Below are 19,504 nucleotides of genomic sequence, written 5' to 3' on the forward strand. Positions count from 1 at the left end.
GGGAAAGCTGGGGCCTCGGCTCTGTTCCTGTGGGCCGCCCCACAGACACGGGCTCCCTGTGTGACTGGCCCCGACTCTGGGCAGAGACATCTGCTGCAGAAGCCTTGGCCTGGGAGCCAGGAGCCTCCTCCCTGATTGCCAGCTGACTCCAGGTGCTGCCACGGAGCCCCCGGCACTTGGGCAAGCCCTGGCCTGGCCTCCTGGAGCATGTGCAGCCTCGGGAGGCCCAGAGTTGTCCAGGGCGGCCCCGTCTTCGGAGCAGCCGTGTCCCAAGGGATCACCGGCTTCCACCGCATGGCTGCGTGCACACACAGGCGTACACGCCTGCCACCCCGCCAGGACACTCACACTGGAACCTGCAGAACATGTCCCCACGAGCGCGCCCATACTCCTGTGCACCGCATGTGCCTACGTGTGCGTGGCAGTCACCTGCCCAGACTGACGGCCAGTCAGGCGGCGAGGTCCAGTCACCGGCCTCTCTGCTTCCCTGAGTCACGCCTCTTCGGCCCAGTCCACGATGGGGCAGAGACAGAGGCTGCCAGCCAGACACCCACAGCAGCCGTCTTGGACCGCAGCTGCCTCCCCAGGTCTCCAGGTAGAAACCCCGCAGGATCTCGGGATGTGGTCCCAGCGGCCAGGACAGCTAGATAAGTCTCTCCTCGGGCGGCACCTTGAGGACACTGTCCATTTCCAGCCGGGCCCCAGCCACCTCCTGCTGGCTTGGGCTGTAGGTTCCCTCCGACTGGCGGCGCTTTCGGGCAGCCAGGATCCCTGAGAGGAGGCCCAGGAGGAGGAGGAGGAGGCAGGCGCAGGCGGCGGGCACGGCTACCTCCAGCAGCGGGAACGGCAGCGGCAGGGGCAGGCCCTTCTGCAAGAGGAGAAAGGGGCACGGATGTGGCTCCCACGCCAGCCTCTCATGGGGGCTGGGCAGGGACAGGCGGAGCCCCATGAGGTTAAACCCACCTGCCTGCTGAGGGCCTGGCCTAGCAACCTCTTCCCTGTCTCCAGGCACAGCCCCAGGAGGCCCCCATCAGACATTCTCCATCCCTGGGGTTCCGAAGCCTCAGAAGCAGTCCCAGGACTCCAGAGCTGCGGGGTCTCCCTCACCATCCCACCCTGCGCTGAGGCTTCTCAGCCCCCCACCCTGGGGAAGGAGCCCCACAGCTATAAACTTAGCTCCAAGCGGCCATCACAGGCCTGCACCCTGGCACGTCTGGGGCAGCTGTAAATCCACTTCCTCCCCTGGCCTGGGAGGGAGGTGGGGCAGGGGCTATAAAAATTCAACTTGAAAGGAAGCAGAGGGGTTTGTGGTTTATGACCTGGGCTGCCAGAGGCCTGTGGAGATCAAGGCTGCTTCCCAAACCGCCTGCCCTTCCTGAGTCCCCCCACTCCCCCATGCCAGCTCTGCCCCTGAGCTGGGTCCTCAGCCCGGACCCCTCCCCAGCTGAGCCTCCCTGGGGGCCAAGCTCTCCAAATGTTCCCACCTCTGAGACCCCCAGAGGGTGTGTAGGCTCCGAGATCCCGAGGCCTGAATCCTGGCCCCAGAGTGGACTTGGCAGACCCGACTGCACCACTCACTATGGGAGCCTCTGGTCGGGAGCCTCCTGCCTTCGCTGAGGGGTGGTGGCACCCCCAAGCTCTCCCTACAGGGAAAGACCTCCCTCGTGGGGAGTCTGGAAGGAGTCCCCTCTCCTGCCACTCCCCTGTAGTCCAGAAATGACTCCATGGGCGCTGTACACCCCACCCCAACTCCTGCACCACAGTCCAACCAGGCCCCAGCGGGCCGCGCCCGCCACTCACCACCACCTCGCAGGACTGGCCCGAGAACCTGGTGCCGCAGGTGCACTCGTAGCCACCGTCCACCACCCGGCAGGTGCCCCCGTTCAGGCAGGGGTTGGCTTCACAGGGCAGGCCGAGGCTCTGACACCTGGGGGGGGGGGAGGCTGAGAAGCCACCTGGGCCCTCTGGGAGCCCCCGCTGCACCCCGACTGAACGCCCAGACTCATCCAGCATGCCCCCGCCTTGTTCTTGCCTGGCTGGGCCAAAGCGAGAGGTGATCTCCGCCACCCACCACCCCCTCCAGCCCAGCAGGACTCTCGCCCCATGAGATGAGGGGGGCTGAGGACACCCCCAGCCCTAGAGGGAAAACACTGAGGGCTGACAGCAAGTAGACCCACCTCCCCTGTCTGGCTGGGGGGGGGGGACCCTGGGCCGCCCTACCCAGTGCCCCACACTCATGGGCCCAGCCCCAGTCCCGGGCCCCTCACCCACCTCCGGCCGGCAAAGCCACCCTGGCAGCTGCAGTTGGCACCCGGGGTAACCCCCTCACACGGGCCCCCACTGAGGCAGGTGGAGTTGAGTCCGCAGCCTTCGGGCAGGACAGGCAACCTGGAAAGAAAGAGCTAGGCTGGGTACGGGCAGGACCCGGGGCCTGCCCACCCCTAATCTGGGACCGCAGGTCACCCAGCCCCCTGCCCTCCTCCGTGGAACCGGGGGCCACCTCCTGCAAACCTCCAAACCAGTCAGAGAAGTCCTGTCTGGGCGGGAGGGACGGACCCAGGTCACTGCCGCTGGGGCCCCACCCTCAACACCTGGCCACCCGTGGGCCCCAGACCTTTAAGGAGCTGCAGTGGAACGGGAGGAGGAGGAGCGGCCCCTGAATATAAACCCTGGGCCCGGCCTTCCTGGAGGGGGGCCGGGCAGGCTGGCTAGGGAAGCCCTGGGGGCTTGGCCGGTGGGGGGGGGGGGGCGGGAGAGCCGGGCGGAGGAGACCCAGGAGAGGGTGTGACCGCCGGGTGCGCGCCTGACCCCGGGCCGAACCGGGCGGCTCTACAGCCCCCAGGTCGGGCTCCCATAACTGGCACTGAATCTAGCCGGACGCGTTCCGATCCGCATCCAGCTCTGCGTGGATCCGACCGTCTCCCCGCGCCCCGCACCTGCAGCGCGGCCCCGCGAAGCCGGGCGGGCAGCGGCAGTCGAAGCGGCCGTCGGGGCGCGCGTGGCAGCGGCCGCGGGCGCAGGGCGCGGAGCGGCAGGGGTCGGCGCGGGCCTCGCAGCGCGGCCCCTCCCAGCCCGGGCCGCAGGCGCAGGCGAAGGCGTCGAAGAGGTCGCGGCAGGCGCCGCCGTGCAGGCAGGGCGCGGGCGCGCACACCGCGGCGCCGCGGCAGCCCAGGCGCGCGGCCGGGGCGGCCGGGAGCGCGCGCGGCCGGGCGCCGGGCCGCGGCCGCCCCAGCCCCAGCGGGAGCCCGGCGAGCGCCACGCGGCCCAGGCAGCCCGTGAAGTTCTCGGCCAGCAGCAGGCGCGCCGCGCCCGGGCCGCGCAGGGAGCCCAGGCCGCCCGCCCGCCCGCGCAGCGCCAGCGGCGCGGCGCCGTCCAGCCACAGCAGCCAGCGCGACGCGGCGGCCGCCGGCTGCTCCATGGCCAGGCGCACGCGGTGCCACGCGCCGTCCGCCACGCGCGGCCCCGGCGCCGCCAGCTCGGCCGCCCCGCCGGGGCCGCGCACGCCGCCCGCCAGCGCGCCGCCGCGCAGCGCCAGCCACACGGCGCGCCCGCCCGCCCAGGCGCGCAGCAGCCCGGCGTCGGGGTCGCGCGTGCGGAAGGCCAGCGCCAGCGCGCTCGGCCGCGGCCCGGGCGGCGCCTCCAGCCCGCTGAACTCGGCCGGCGGGCCCTCGCGGAACGTGGCCTCCGCCACACCTGCGGGAGAGGGACGGAGCTGGAGGCGGCCGCGGGGCCCCAGCCCAGGGCGGCCCAGCCCCAGCTCAGGGCGACCCCCCACCCCAGCCCCAGGGCGGCCCAGCCCCAGCCCAGGGCGACCCCCAACCCAGCCCAGGGCGGCCCAGCCCCAGCCCAGGGCGACCCCCAACCCAGCCCAGGGCGACCCCCACCCCAGCCCCAGGGCGGCCCAGCCCCAGCCCAGGGCGACCCCCAACCCAGCCCAGGGTGGCCCAGCCCCAGGGCGACCCCCCCTTCCAGCCCCAGGGTGCTATCCACCACCATCTGAGCACGGACCCTGAGCTGCCCTCCACCATCCCTTCCTCTGCCCCGTGCAATCCCTTCCTGGGGGGAAGGAGTTCTAGGGCAAGGCTGGGGAGACCATGACGCCACCCTACAAAAGGTCATAGGCCCCAAAATGTTAACACTCCTCAAACAGAATCTACCTCTTTCCTCCTGCCTGACGCTCCCTTCTCATCATTGAGGCCTGCTCTCCACTGCAGTCTTTTATCTATTTATTTATTATTTATTTGTACTAGGGATTGGATTAAGGGGTGTTCTACCTCCAACTCCTTTTTATCTTTTATTTTGAAATAGTGCTTCACTAAATTGCTGAGGCATCCTCAAACCTGCTTCGTCCTGTCTTAGTCTCCCAAGTACCAGAATTACAGGTGTGTGTCATGCAATTCTTTTTTCTTTCTTCCTTCCTTCCTTTCTCTTTCTTTCTTTCTTTCTTTCTTTCTTTCTTTCTTTCTTTCTTTCTGTAGTACTGAGGGTTGAATCCCAGGGGCTTTCTACTTTCAAGCTCTACTCCCAGCCCTGTTTTTCTTTCTTTATTTTGAAACACTCTCACTAAGTTGCAGAGGGCCTCACTCAGTAGCTGAAGCTGGCCGTGAACCTGCAATCCTCCTGTCTCAGCCTCCCAAGTACTGGGATTACAAGTGTGCGTCACCACACCCGGCTCTATTTTATTTTTTATTGTGAATGGTGTAAGTTGCAGAGGGCTTCACTACGCTGTTGAGACTGGCCTTGAACTCGTGATCCTCCTGTCTCAGCCTCCCAAGACTGGGATTACAGGCATGGTGGCTTTGCAGTCTTCTTTTTAAAGCAGAACTGATCATGTCCTCTCTTGCTTAACCCCTCTCCCCTCCTAAGGGGTCCCTGCTCCCCTTAGGATAAAGTCCTAGCTGCCTGGCTTGAGATCCAAAGCCCTGCCAACTGCTCCTCCCCAATTCCCGCTGCACCCCTGTGTACTCAGGTTTCATTCTTCCTGCAGTCCTCAGGGCCTTTGTCCATGCTCTTTCTCCTCCCAGCAATGTCCTTCCCTGTGTCTCCTTAATTTGCCCTGGAACACCCGGCACTTGTCTGCACCCTCTAGAAAGCCTGTCCCTTTGGAAGCAGTGGCCCACCACACTGGGCTGGGGCTGTTGGCATTCCCGGTCCTTGGCCCAGCATCCCATACATAACCCCCAAGAGATCTAGCCACTTGAAGTGTCCAGCACCCTGCCCATGGACTGCCCAGGGCACACACTCACAGACAAAGCCATCCGGGACCTCCTCACAGGTGGCAGGCGGGAGGCAGGGCTGGCTGGGGCACCATAACTGCTGGGCACAGGTGGGCCCCGTGTAATTGTCAGGGCAGGTGCAGTGGAAGTCATTCCAGGTGACGAGGCAAGTGCCGCCATTGAAGCAGGGGTTGGGCTGCGGGAGGGGCGGGGTGGGGACCTGCGGTTAGCTTGTCCCCAGAACCACGGCTGTGCGTGGCCCCCGTGCAGACCAGAGGAGAGAGACCTGCGGTCCCAGCCACCCAGAGGCTGAGGCAGGAGGTCACTGGAGCCCAGGGCTTCAAGCTCGGCCTGCGTGACACAGTGAATCCCGTCCCAAAAAGTAAAATAAAGGTGGAGAGGGAGTCACCATTCCCCATTTCACAAATGAGGCTCAGAGAGGGGAAGCCACTTCTCTGAGTCACTCTGCCTGTTCGCACCCAGGCTGGTCCAGTGCTAGAGCTGGTACCGACTCACGGACCCCTGGGCCCCTTCCTCCCCACTCAGCCCGTTTCCTGCACAGCAAAGGACCTGCTAACCCCCAGTGACGCAGGAGAGTTCCTGGGTAGGAGGCAGCCTCCCGGGCACTCACATTGCACGTGTCCTCAGAGATGCAGCCCTGGGTGAGGTTCTGGGCCTGGCCGCCGCCTAGCTGGCTGCTCTGGCTGGAGTTCTCCGTCGGCAGAGGAAAGAAGGGGAGGTGGAGGCTGTGGAGTCGCAGGTCCTGGAGGCAGCCTCGGAAGGGCCCGCCCCAGGGCCCTGCGTCAGCAGGGAGGAACCTCCCACCCACGTGGAGGTGCACCTGCTGGCCCAGGTCCTGCAGCTGGTCAGGCCCGAAGCTGAGCGTCACCAGGTGGCGGAGCCCATCATCCCAGCGCCCGGGGAGCACCAGGGCAGGGCTGCCCAGTGCCTCGGCCCAGATCTGGCCCTCGCTCAGGAACACGGTCAGGCCAGCTGTGGAGGCGTTGGCAAACTGGAGCAACAGACCACCCGGCTGCCGAGTGCGCAGGAGGAAGGACACGGTGAGATTGGGACCTGGCAGCTCAGGAAGCAGAAAGGAGGCCGCACTCGGGGCTCCCCCCAGGCCGAAGGTGGCAGCGGGAATCTCTGCAGGGAGAGACGGCGCTGGGCGTGAGGCCTGCAGTGGGGATCCCAGGCTCTAGGCACTGCCTTCCTGCCTGCCCGTGGTTCCTCACCATCGGCGCACGTGGGCCCGATATGAGGCCGCAGGCAGTCACAGCGGAAGTGCGTCCACAGGTCCACACAGGCCCCTCCGTGGGCACAGGGCAGAGGCTGGCACTGCTCCCGGCGCTCGCAGCCCAGGGGGACCTTGTCGCTGAGGTCTTCCGGCAGCAGCAGGTGCCCATCCACACGCACGTCCTGGAGGCAGCCTGCAAAGTCAGCGCCGCCCAGCTGGGCTGCAGAGGGCTCGGCAACCCCGGCCACCGCCGAAGCTGTGGGGCCCGGGACCACAGGACCCGAGGCCATGCAGAGCCCAGCGGGGCAGCCCTCGTGCCAGAGCCGCAGCTCCAGGGTCCCTGGGCGGAGGGCTACCTCCACCTGGTGCCAGAGGCCATCATTGAGGGCCAGGTCGGGCAGTCTCAGCACGAGGGCAGGGGTGCTCAGGGTCCAGAGTGTGGCTTGAAGGGCGGCCCCCACCAGCGCCAGTTCCAAGCTCTTCTCAGTGTCCGCGCGAGAAGCCAGGGCCCCAGCAGGCAGCGTGGTGCGAAACCTCAGCGCCAGACTCAGGGATCCACCGCCCGGCACTGACACCCGCGCTGGGCTCCCGGCCACCACCGAGAAGGTGGTGTTCTGGCCGCAGGAAGATCCATGGGTACCAGGTGGGCAGCGGCAGGTATAGCTGTGGACCTCAGACTCAAAGGTGGGGATGCAGGTGGCAGACGGCGGGCAGGCGTGGCCCAGGCAGCCGGTGAGCTGCACAGAACAGTTGCGTCCACCCCAGGACTCTGGACACCTGCAGGTGTAGCTGGCCACCGCATCCTCGCAGGTTCCGCCGTGGAGACAGGGCTCCGGCAGGCATTCGTCCACATCTTCCTGGCATGTCAGGCCTTTGGGAGAGACCAGGCAAGACTGAGTAGAGCCCAGGTGCTCCCAGGGAGCACCAGGGCGGACGTGCGCAAGAGGCGCCTAGCAACCAAACCAGTTCCCAAAGGATTTCTCCCGGTCTCCTAAAGTCCTCTGTAGGCCAGCAGCCAAGACACCCCTTCCTTTGCCATGTCTGCTGAGCCTCCATGCCCTGAGGGTTAGACCCCCACTACACACTCTCGAGCCCTCTTCCTCCCACCCCACAGCTCCCCTGACGCCCCTCCCAGGCGTCCCCACCATGAAGGCTTTCTAAAGCCTCACTCGGCCAGGTTCCCCGGCTGCTTAAAGTCCAGTCGCCCTGGCGTCCAGCACCCCTTTGAGGATCTGGGCCCAGCTCTGCTCCTCACAAGCCCTGAACTTCCCCTTCAAGCACTTCCTAGACAGTCCTGTCTCTGGCTTCGCCCTGGCTGCTCCCTCTGCTGAGAACGCCTCATCCTCCTCTACTCTGCTGTGCGAACTCCTACTCTGCTGCTGCAAAGCTCAACTCAGAGGACCCAGGGGCCTTGCCTAACTCCAGCTCAAGCTGCCGTGCCACTCCCCACCCCAGGCACAGCTCCCCAGAGCCTTGTGTGGACAGTATCTTTACTGGGCTGGCTCTCCCTCAGGGGCCTTGATATCCTTGGTGCCCGGTGACAGGGCCTGGGGGATAGCATTTACAGATGGGAGTGATTAGTGGAAAGGGGGGTGTCACACCTGGGGCACGCTGAGCACCCCAGACTCAGCCCCACGCGGGTATGACGGTGCCACCTCACCCTCTCTTCTGGTCCTCCTGCCAGCTGCTCTGGCCCCAGCTTGGATCAAGAGCCCAGAGTCCAGAGCTCCCAGAGCAAACTAAGGCTAGCCCTGCCCCATAACCCCGCTGGAGGGCCCCAGGCCAAGAGAACCCCGCCTCTCACCCCACAGGCACCACAGCTGCCTCCTGGGAATCTCCTGCCACCTGCCCCAGCCTCCCCCTGCCCAAGGCCGAGTCTTCCATACCTGCCAGGAGCCACAGGACCCCCAAGAAGGGGAGCGGGAACCGCAGACCCATCGCCGTCCCCACAGATGGGCTGAGCATGGTGGCAGATGCCCAGGCAGCCCGCCTCCCTCAGAACGGCTCAGGAATGCCAGGCACTGGCCTCCCCCATGCCCAGCACTGCCCAAAGGGGAGCTGGGCCGGAGCCTGGCTGCCCAGCTGGAGCCCCATCCTGAGCCTAACCTCAGAGATACCTGTCAGCTGAGTTCAGTGGGGAGGGAGCCAGGTTCCCACTACTGCGGGTAAACCTAGGGACCGCACCCCTGCTGGGGTCCCCCACTGCCTCACCCGCAGGATGCAGACTCCAAAGCCTACCTCATGGGGTGGTAGCAGTGAGAACCGAAGACGGGATGCCATTCAGAGCCCAGGCAGCTGTGCCCACCGCAGGGCGGGGCCCAGGGACCTGGGCCACTGGGAGCCCCCCGGGGATGGGGACTGCTGAGCCCCGGCATCTTTGGCAGGTGCAGTGATGATAGTGATCACCACCTCCCCCCAGTGGGGGAGCCCCAGGAGCCTGCTAGGGAGAGGCAGTGTGCGCAGCAGGAATGTGTGGAGGAGGCCCAGGCATTCCAGAGGGGAGAGGGGAGGGACGCGGGCAGTGTGTGGTCTGTGCATTTGTGCATCTGACACTCTGCACCCCAATTGCTGTCCAGCAGCCCCAGCTCCCCAAAAGGAACGCTATCCTCCTACAGGGGCTGCCCCAACTCTGCAAAGCCGCCTTTCCTCCAGGATGGCAGGTCTGTCCTGCCTGGGAGCCCTTGGTGTCTGGGGTCCAGGCCTCTGTCTGCCACAGCTCCATGGCTCTCCCAGACAGTTCCCGCTGCCAGGACTACGCTCCCGGGCCCTAGTGTCAGACTCCAGCCCTGGACCTCCCCACCAATGCTCCAGAGACACTCACGGACACAACTGAGCCCACTGCCCCCAGCTCACGTCACCCAGGCTGGCAGCACCTCCCACTCACAGTGAGGGCCTGCGGTGTGTCCCCCCCTAAATATTTCTCAAACTGATCAGCCCTCTCCCCTCTTTTCCAAAGCTCAAGTCCCAGCTCGGCCCCCTCAGCTGTCACCTGGGCCCCTGCACCCAACTCCTCCTTCATCCGGTGTCCCCATGAGTCCACACACAGCGGGCGTCTCACCCAGGCCCACCAACTCTGACCTCACCCACGCGCCTGCCCCGCCCCGGCACCTGCGTAGCCATCAGGGCAGTGGCACTGGAAGCCATTGGGCAGGTCCTGGCAGCGGCCTCCGTTGAGGCATGGCCTGGAAGCACACTCGTCCACGTCCACACCGCAGTCATCCCCTGCAAGAGGCCAGCTGTGGCTCCCACCTGTACGCTGGGCCAGCCCAGAGCTTAAGGGCCCACCGCACAGAGAGGGAGATTGACTGAGGCCCAGAGAGAGGCGCTGACTCGCAGTGTATCCCTCCCCGGCATCTGGACCCTGGCTGGCGCCTTCCCCAGCAGAACGCTCACCCACAAAGCCAGGCAGACAGCGGCACAGGAAGCCTGCGGCCTGGCCGAAGCTGAAGGCACCGGGGAAGGCGGCCTGGGCGCCGCCATAGAGGGCCGGGTCGGAGCGCTGCAGGCACTGGGCCCCGTTCTGGCATGGCGCCTCCGCACACTCGTCCTCGTCCACCTCGCACCGCTCTCCGCTGAAGCCTGAGGGCCACACGCGGGCACCGGGTCAGTGAGGTAGGCCGAGGACCGCCGCTCTGGAGAGAGCCGCCGACGGCGAGGGAGGGACACGTGGGGGTCACGGGGTGGCCTCCAGCCCAAGACTGCTCTCAGTATCAGTGCCCAGCACTTGGCACGTGCCCCTTGCACCTGCACGCCTCATGGGGATCAAAGAGCGAGGCTGTTATCAGCCCCGTTGGGCGGATGAGTAAACTGAGGCCCAGACAGGGTGCGCAGGCGATCACACGGGCCCAGCCCCCGCGCACCTGGCCAGCACAGGCAGCGGAAGCCCCCGAGGCCCTCGAGGCAGGTGGCATTGTGCGCGCAGGGCGCCGAGGCGCACTCCAGCACCTCCTGCTCGCAGCGCTCGCCCTCGAAGCCCGTGTCCGCGCAGTCGCACCGGTACCTAGGGCGGGAAGCAGGCGACCCGAGCTGAGCATCCAGGCCGGCCCGCGCGCTCCGGCCCCATGCGCCCCGCCGCCCGCGCTCACCCGCTGACCAGGTCGTGGCACACGCCCCCGTGCGCACACGGCTGGCTCTGGCACTCGTCCACGTCCAGCTGGCAGCTGGCGCCCGCGTAGCCCGGCGCACACACGCAGCGGTAGGAGCCCACGCCGTCCAGGCAGGAGCCCCCGTGCAGGCAGGGCGCCGAGGCGCACTCGTCCACCTCGGCCTCGCAGTTCACGCCTGGACAGGGCCGGGGACACAGGCACAGATGCACACACACCCCAGGGGCCCGAGGCTGCTCAGGGACAAGAAGCGACCTGTGAGGCTCTGAGTAGAAACCAGAGCAGCCGTCCCTGCCATCTAGGCCAGGGGCCAGGGCCTTAGTCAACACTTAAGTTTAAGGGTTGTTTTTTTTTTTTTTTTTTTTTTTTTTTTTTTGGTTTGGTTTTATAACGACAGGCCCAGAAATGAAGCAGAGTCTGGAAGCTGGGCACCGGGAAGGCTTGGGGTGCTAGAGTCTGTGAAGCAGGGTGAGCTGTTGGCCAGCCGTGCTGGGGGTGTGGCCTGATGCCCGGAAGGCAGGCAGGAGGAAAGGGGCAATGTAGCAAGGTGGAGGTCAGGTCGTCACCCCCTCCCCAGCCAGGTAACATCAGACCCGGCTCATCCTAAGAAGTGGAAGCAGCTGAATGAGGGCTCCTCTGGTGCGGCTCCTCTGGTGGCCCTGGATGTGAAGAGGGGGCCTCGCAGAGGAGGGCTTTTGCAAACCCCCAGGTGGGAGATGGTACAGTGCCTAATCAACTTCTGCACCGTTTTGGCTTTAGAACTGAAGCTTGAGCCCCAGGAAACCCCACAGTCCTGAGAACCAAGCCTCCGGGTGCCCACCCCCACCACAGGGCCAGGGTGGAGGTGGAGGGGTGGAGAATCTCATGGTTGGAGACTCATCCTGCAGCTCACATGTCATGGTGGATTCCAGGGGCTCCGCCCTGCCCCCTAAGTGGATTTGGTCATGGGGGGGGGGGAGAGGCTGACTCCTGCTGGAACCTTCCCCCTTCCAGCTCAGAACACGCCCCCTCCTTCCCTGACACTCCGGCAGCTCCACCCTCTGTGCCAGGGGGAGCCAGGCCCAGGCTGCCTGGAATCCCAACCTCCCCCACCCAGCTCCGAGGGAAAGAGGAGAAATGAGTCAGGCGCTGCGCTCAGGTCCGCTGCGCCCGAGGTTACCAGAGGCCCTCACGCCCACTGACACCCACGCCCGGCTCACACAAAGGCACTCAGTGCCCAGACCCCACAGATACTGACAGATGCACAGGCCCATTAAGTGTGCAAAACAGCCCTCCAAATGAGATAGCCGTGACCCACACTCACGTGTACACAGCCAACACACCTACTCAGGGAGACAGCCCAGGATGAGAGAGGCCTGGAGCCAGTGTCCCTGTCCGTTCATCAGCTGCACCTCCACCTGCTCTGCCCTCCCCTCGAAGTCAGCCCCCCAGCCCACCCCTGGCTCTGAGCTGACTTCAAAACTGAACCCAGGCTGGGCATGGTGGTGCATGCTTGTAATCCCACCATTTGTGAGGCTGAGACAGGAGGATTGCGGTTCGCAGACAGCCTCAGCTACTTAGTGAGGCCCTTTGCAATTCAGTGGGACCCTGTTTCAAAATAAAGAATAAAAAATAGGGTTAGGGCTGGGCATGGTGGTGCACATTTGTAATCCCGGCGCTTGGGAGGCAGAGATAGGAGGATCACGGAGGTTTGAAGCCAGCCGAGCTGGCTTAAGAGACCCTGTTTCCAAAAAAAAAAGGTATAAAAAGTCTGGGAGTGTAGCCCGGAGGTAGAAGAGTTTCCAGGAATCCCAGTACCACCAAAAAAAAAAAAAAAAAAAAAAAAAAAAAAAAATAGGGTTAGGAGTTTAGGAGTGTAGCTCAGAGGTAGAATGCCCCTGGTCCATCCTCAGTACCACAAAAAGAAGGAAGAGGAGGAGGAGGAGGAGGAGGAGGAGGAGGAGGAGGAGGAGGAGGAGGAGGAGGAGGAGGAGGAGGAGGAGAAACTGAACTCAAGCATGGCAGAGTGTTCACACTGCAAGCTCCAGGCTGCTCTAGACACCTTAGATAGGGCCTCTCTCGCAGACCTGTCCCCGGCTCCTTCAGGCCACTCCAGGGAGCAGCTGCTGGACGCTTCTGCCTTGGAGTGGGAAGGGGCTGGGGCTGGCTGTCCCAGGAGGAGGAAACCACGCGCCCTCGATGCCAGGCGCTCTGCAGAGCACCCGCTCGCTGCAGCAGCGATCCCTGGGGGCACAGCTCCATCACCACCGAGAAGCCCGTGAATAGGTCTCCACTCAAACTCTGGAATGTGCCCCGGGTCTGTGTGACTTCCTGAGCCAGATCAGGGCTATTCTCTCTCTCTAAGACCTTCAGATGAGCTGAACAAAATCTACATGACCTCTAGACACAGGTCTGGAGTAAGAAAATGCTAGAAGTACTGTCTGGGTGTCCTCAGAGCCACACCAGGCATATCTGTGCCACCTACTCTGTGCTGCGGGGATTTCCTGGGCTCTCCAGCCAGAGCCACAGTTACCTCTGTAGAAGGGACAGAGATACTGTTTGTCAAGTGCCTGATCTGTGCCAGGCACCACCATTCCCAGCTGCCAGGCTGCCGAACAGCGGTCCCAGCAGCCCTAGACAAAGCCAAAGCTGAGCCTGTGGTGTTTACGCTCAGCTGTCACCAGGACCAGCACCCAGGCCCTATGCGCCTGGCATAACCTGCAGTTAGTTACCTGCATAGCCAAGGGGGCAGTGGCACTCGTAGCGATCTGCCAGGTTGCGGCAGGTGGCCCCGTGGAGGCAGGGCCGGGACGCACACTCGTCGATGTCCAGCTCACAGTGGGGGCCCTGGAAACCAGGCACGCAGTAGCAGCGGAAGCCACTGGGATCAGGACCCTGGGGTACACACAGAGCGCCGTGGTGGCATGGCTGGGCAGCACAGCCCCGGGGCTCCGTGGGCTCGCAGGTGTAGCCACCATCGTCCGTAGCGTGGCACTCGGTTCTTGGACTGCATGGGTTTGAGGTACAGGCACTTGGGATCTCGGAAGGCGCCATCCCTGCAGGAAGAGGAAAGTAACTGGGCCAGGGCTGCACAGACACCCCGATACCCAGGGAGGGGTGCTCCCAGCCCCCAGCCCCTCTGGCAGAGATCTGGAGGATGAAAAGGGGTGAGAGTCTGTTGGCCAGTCACGGTGGCCACAGTCATCTCCACCGGAACTGGGAGTTTGGGGAGGTCAGCAGAGCAGAGAAACAGGGGCAGGGCGCCTGGCTCCAGGCGGATTAACCAGCAGACGCAGAACTGCTTCCCCTCGCTGCCTCGCCTGTCCCTGGGAAGCAGAAACAGGCCTGGTGCCCCTTTGACAAGTGAACAAGTAGACACTCGGGAAAGAAAGTGAAGACCTACTGCCAGGCGCAGTGATGCTGAGGCAGGAGGGTGGCAAGCTCAGGCCTGGCTGGGCATAAAAATAAGTAGGAGCCGGGATTGGTCGTGCACACTTGTAACCCCTACGCTTGGGAGGCAGAGACTGGAGGATCGCGCAGCTTCAAAGCCAGCCATGCTGGCTTAAGAGACCTTGTTTCCAAATAAAAAAGTATAAAAATAGGTCTAGGAGTGTAGCCCAGAGGTAGAAGGGTTTCCAGGAACCCCAGTACCACCAAAAAAAAAAAAAAGAAAAAAGTAAATAGGGGCAGGGGTGGTTGGGTGGTAGAGAACTTTCCTAGCATGTATGAGGCCCTAGGTTCTCTGCCCAGCATGTGTGTGTGTGTGTGTGTGCGTGTCTGTCTGTCTGTCTGTCTGTCTCTCTCTCTCTCTCTCACACACACACAAACACACACACACACACACACACACACACACACACACACACTCACACATGCACATACACATACACTCTTGCTGAGGTCACACATTGAGTTAGCACCAGCAGAGGTTTCCTTGTCAGGGTGTTTCGGCTGCACCCCGGGAGGGGGCTCCTCTGTCCACCCTTCTGCAGGGCACTCCCAGGGAGGGTGAGGGGCCAGCCTGAAGGAGGCACGTTTCCCCTGCCCCTCCACCTCTCCAGCTGGGGGTCTGGAAACTCCATCCCCAGCATGAAACCTGAGATGAGGGACCTCGGTCTCAGAGCAGGGAGGAGGGATGGGCAACTTCAAAGGCCAGAGAGGCCTCAGAGCCTCTCACCCCTCGGGCCTCCACCTGCCTGGGAACTTGTAGAGGGCCTGGCGCCCACCCAACCTGTCTGGCCCCAAGTGCCCGAGGGTGGGTGGCTCACTGTGCACCTGAGCCCCCACTAAGAGGTTTCCTTTCTGCACTTGGAAGCCGAGCCCAGGGAGCCAGCCTCCGTCCGCAGCTCCCCTGCTCCCCACCTGAGAGCCTGAGTTCAGATCCCAGCTTGGAAACCCACTGGCCAGGAGAACTTAGTTAGGCAAGTCATCTCTGCTGCTCAGCCTCCACTCCCCGGTCTGGAAAGAGGCTGAGGATTGTAACTGTCAGGTGGTACGTGCAGGCCAGGGCCTGACCCGCAGGAACGCAGTATGTGGGGGGCCAGAGCAGGAGACGCCCCCTCCTACCTGGATGGAGCCCTTCCCCCACCCAGGCTGTCATCCAGACACTAACCAGGCCCCATAGCAGGTCAGGCCTCCCCTCCCCTCCCCCACCGGTGAAGACCCCCAGATAAGGCTGGCAGCCTCTCAGGCGTCTTCCACATTCCGCCCGCCTGCCGGCTGTCCACCATCCAGCCCCCAGCCCCCAGCAGGCCCACGCAGAATAGGATGGGGCAGTTAGCAGGGGCTGGGCCCGAGGAGGGAGGTTCACAGGGCCCAGCCCCTCCCTGGGCCAGGCAGGTGACATGCACAAAACCCAGACCCCCTCAGGCCAGAGGATCCTCCCCGCCTCTCCCCCAGGCCTGGTCACATGGCTGGGGTCTGCCTCTCTGAGGGGCTCAGGGGCGCCCTATCTTTCCCATTCCTGCTAAGGTGCCTGATCCCTGAGCTCCCTGCTAGGGATGGGATCACGGCCCTACGGGGTGGGAGATGGGCTGACTGAGCTCCCCTGGAAAGCATGGGTCCTGAGCACCAGACAGCTCCGGTGTTCCTGGAGTGCCCCCCAGGCCAAGGGGTTGTGAGGAGCCCCCAGCCCACGCGCCTGGCCCCTGTGGGCTCTGTGTGAGGGGCTGAGCTGTGGTGTCAAGGCCCCCCACCAGGCAGGGCTCAGGAGAGTGACCACACCTCCCACGGTGGGGAGCTGGCAGTGCCAATAGACCCCCATCTTAATCACAGCAGGACGTGGCCCCTCCTCCCAACCTAGGCTGCAGCCCTCAGTTCAGGCCCTGAGTGTTAGAGCAGCTGGAAGTAGGTGAGGCCACAGAACCCGCTGGGGGGTCTACTCTGTCCCCCTCAGGGGTCCTTGCAGGGCTGGGCAGTCGATGGGCTGTCAGTATAAATGAGGAGCCCAAGCTGGGTGTGGTGACACATCTGGATCCCAGTGCTCAGGAGACAGGAGCATGGCAATTTTGAGGTCACTTTCAGCAATTTAGTGAGACCCTGTTTCAAAATAGAGAGCTGGTAGAGTGGCTCAGAGATAGGATGCCCCTGGGTTCAGTCCCCAATACCAAAAAAAAAAAACAGGCGCCCAGCCCCATGGGGGGTCTTGACCTGAGAGGAGGGAGAGAGGGAGCCTCCTGTCTCAACCTGCTGCTGTGGGACAACCGTCCTGTCATCGCTGTTCACTGCAGGCTGACTTCTGAGGCAGACGGGAGGCTATTTCTTTTTGCGGGCAAGGAAAGGGAAGCTCAGAGCCGACAGCACTTCCCAGTACCCCAGCCAGCCAGGCTGGGACCTAACCCGGTTCCCACTCCTCCAGAGCCTCCTTTCTCGGGTCTCCAGAACCGCCCAGGTTGCCTGTGAAGAATGCAGGTTTCTGGGGCCCACTCTAGACCTGGAGATTCAAAGCCAATGGGCCTGCACCCTGAAAGTCGGGTAGCACCCCACTTCTGGGATTCCTTTGCACACGGAGGGGCGGGAACCCCCATCCTCAGGAGCCTCCGGTATCTTTGGGAATGGGCCCAGGAAGCCTGGCTAGCCCAGGGCGGAGGAAGGCAAGGTGTGGGGCAGTGGCTGAAGGGCGGTCCCCAGGGCCAGGCTGGGGGCGGGGCCTGTTGCCAGGGCAACGAGGGGCCTGTGCTTATCTTTACAAATCCCTCCTGACCTCTCGCTGCCTGCGCTGACCTGGCAGGGGAGGGATTAACGGACACTGCCTTGGACCTGCCTCCTGCCTCGGGGAGGCCAGGAGACTCCAGCAACTCCCTTTCAAGAATGCAAGTGCTTATTATAAGTGGAGTTACAACCACCAGCTGGTGAGCGGTTACCAAGGGTGGGTTTGGGGCGCTCCCCGTCCTGATAAGGCGAGAGAAAAATATTCCTAAACAGAAAAATATTCCTATGCTTCTGGAATAGAGGAGAATAACCGTTGGTGGCCCGGCAGGGCTTTACAAACACGGACTCAGCCTCTTCAGGAGACCAAGACTCTAGAAAGCAGCAAAGTTTGGGATACCCTATCAAAAACGTTTCCCCCTGAGGTTGAAGGAGGCCGCACCTCCGCGCCTGGCCTGGCGTTTCCACTCCCAGGCCTCGGAGCACTGTCTGAGCGAGGGCCAGCAGGGCCAGGTGCGCTCCAGCCCTGCCACCCGTACAGGCCACTTTGGACCATTTTGCTATTAACGGACTTCTGTCTAAAATTAACTTGGAAGTTGAAGTTTCCAAGCCAAAATCAGAGCTGGAAATTCCATCCTGTTGGCTCAGTAACTACCATGAAGCTTTTTGTGTTTATTTTTGGCAGTGGTAGAGATCGAACTCAGGGCCTTACCACTGAGCCCATTTCTAGGCCTCACCACACCTTTACTTGAGGCAAAGGCCAGCCGTGCAGAGAGCCAGGGCTGTGCAGAATGCGTGTGGCTTCCCGCAGATGCCTGTCCCCACCGCCTCCCCCGGAGGAGGGGCCAGATTTGGGGCCTGGGCTGGCTGCCCCTTTGTCCCCCAGCTCCCTGGGTATCGGAGGAGGGGTGGTGAGAGCCCACCTCGTCCATTGTACTCCAAGAAGCTCAGCCCTCGCCATGGCAACCCGCGGGCCTTTGTGGCAGAGCGGCCTGGATGAGGGGCCACTCAGAGCCTGGCAGGGCTGGCAGCCGCGCCCAGCCGGGGCTCCAGAGCCGCCTGCCCTGCATGGAAATCAGTTTCCAAGTAACACAGTTCCCAGCCCCCTCCCCAGGCCATCGGGCCTTGGATCCTGGCAGCCAGAAATGGTCAGGCTACAGCGTCCCCTCTCCAGCTTTGGGGGACCCCCAGGGATGCAAGAGTTGCGGGGGAAGGCTGCCCCAAACCACGGCAGGGCGGCAGCGGATATAGCGGATGAGTCAGGCACATCCCCTTCCACATGCTGCCCAAATCTGTGTTCATGTGTTTGTACACTGGAGCGTAAATGCACACGTGTCAACAGATGGGTACACACTGTGCGTGTACGTATGCACATAAGCATGCGTTTGGTGGTCAACACATGCCTGTGGACACCCCATGTGCAGCCCCATGTGCCATGCCAAAAGTGTCACACAGGTGTGCAGGGGTGTGCACTGGTCCCGGGACGAGGGGGACACGCCCCTCGTGTGCAGGGGACAAGGAGCACCCCACTTCTTGACAGCGCCCAAGTCGCCTCAGCTCCTAAGTCCTCACCTCCTGAGCCCCGCCTCCCTTCAGGCCTGGGGCCCCCAGGAGAGGAGTGGAGAACAGGGGCTGGGGCCGGAGGTGGGGCTGCCAGCCTCCGCCAGGCCCTCCCCGGCTCCCTCCTCCAGCAAGCGGGATCCAGCAGGCGGGATCCAGGCCTGGCCCCCGTAGCTATAGTGACCAAGACAAAGCGTCCCCAGGCCCCCCAGCAGGAATTCCAGGCTCAGTGCATGAATCCACTTGACAAAAGCAAAATCCCGTTGGCCAAAGGGGTCTGGCTTCAGAGAGCCCTTCCCGCCAGGTCTCAAAATGCCGGGAAGAGCCCAGCAGGGCACTCACGTGTTCCCAAGTCCCAGACACCCCCAGAGACCCAGAGCGCTCCTGGACCCCCACCCAGTGCAGGCAGGGAGAGCCCCAAAAAAGGGGTTCAGTGCCATAAGCTCCCCTTCCCCGGCCAGTCCACTGAGCCCAGGTCTGCTGCTGCCACCAGGAACCCCGTGTCCCAAGCAAAGACCCAGCTTAACCCCCTGGACAGCTGACACTCCATGGTGACACCCCAAGGGCCTCAGCCCACCCACCGGGTCCCCTGGACACCCCGCTGCACAGTGTGGCTGAGAACACCCTGGGTGAGGCCCAGACCCTGCAAGTCCCAGCCCCACACCCTCCCTGGAGGGATGTCCCGCCAGGACCCCAAAGCAGGGCCCCAATCCCACCCGCCTGGCCCCACACGGTGGCCCAGCCCAGGAGCCCCGCGGTGCCCTCTGCACCCTGCCCCGGCGGCACCGCCTGGGCCAGCGCCCTGCCCTGCAGCAGGGCCTGGGTGTCTCTTGGGGGACAGACCCAGGCCGGGGCCCCACTCACCAGCCAGGAGGCCCAGGGCAGGGGCCCCGCGCAGCAGCAGCAGCAGGAGGAGAGCGGCCGGCGGCCTGGAGCCCCGGGTCACAGGCCCGGCCAGCGCCATGGCAGCCCGCTCTGCCGCCAGCGCCGTGGGAACGCGCCGCGGGCCGGCTCCGCACCCCCCTTGTCCCTCGGACCAGCACTAATGCGGTGGACAGAGGCCCGGCCCCGCCCAGCGCCCGCTCCACCCCGGACCACCCTCGGGGAGGGGTCGGACGCGGCGGCTCCAGGCGCAGCCCAGGTCCCCGACGGCCCGAGAGCGCAGCCCGCTCCCTCCCGGGCCTCCCCGGGACCCTGCGCCTGGGGGCCGGCGGGGGCCTCCACACCGCCATGCCAGCGACTCCCCGGCCTGCGGGACCGGC

The 19,504-nt window shown here is 63.9% G+C and overlaps 1 protein-coding gene across 1 annotated transcript; it reads right to left on the reverse strand.

Moving 5' to 3' along the window:
* Positions 1-643: 643 nt before the first annotated feature.
* On the reverse strand, positions 644-19,206 carry CRB2 (crumbs cell polarity complex component 2; the record flags this gene model as incomplete). The annotated part of the gene is made up of 13 exons (XM_080709152.1): positions 644-868; positions 1,801-1,927; positions 2,272-2,388; positions 2,937-3,693; positions 5,247-5,412; positions 5,848-6,362; positions 6,452-7,324; positions 9,562-9,675; positions 9,847-10,032; positions 10,314-10,453; positions 10,539-10,734; positions 13,268-13,591; positions 19,107-19,206. 13 exons carry the CDS (start codon positions 19,204-19,206, stop codon positions 644-646), a joined length of 3,840 nt encoding a protein of 1,279 aa, XP_080565278.1.
* Positions 19,207-19,504: the final 298 nt, after the last annotated feature.

The sequence above is a fragment of the Muscardinus avellanarius genome (genome assembly GCF_963383645.1).
Source record: "Muscardinus avellanarius genome assembly, chromosome: 13".
Taxonomy (NCBI): domain Eukaryota; kingdom Metazoa; phylum Chordata; class Mammalia; order Rodentia; family Gliridae; genus Muscardinus; species Muscardinus avellanarius.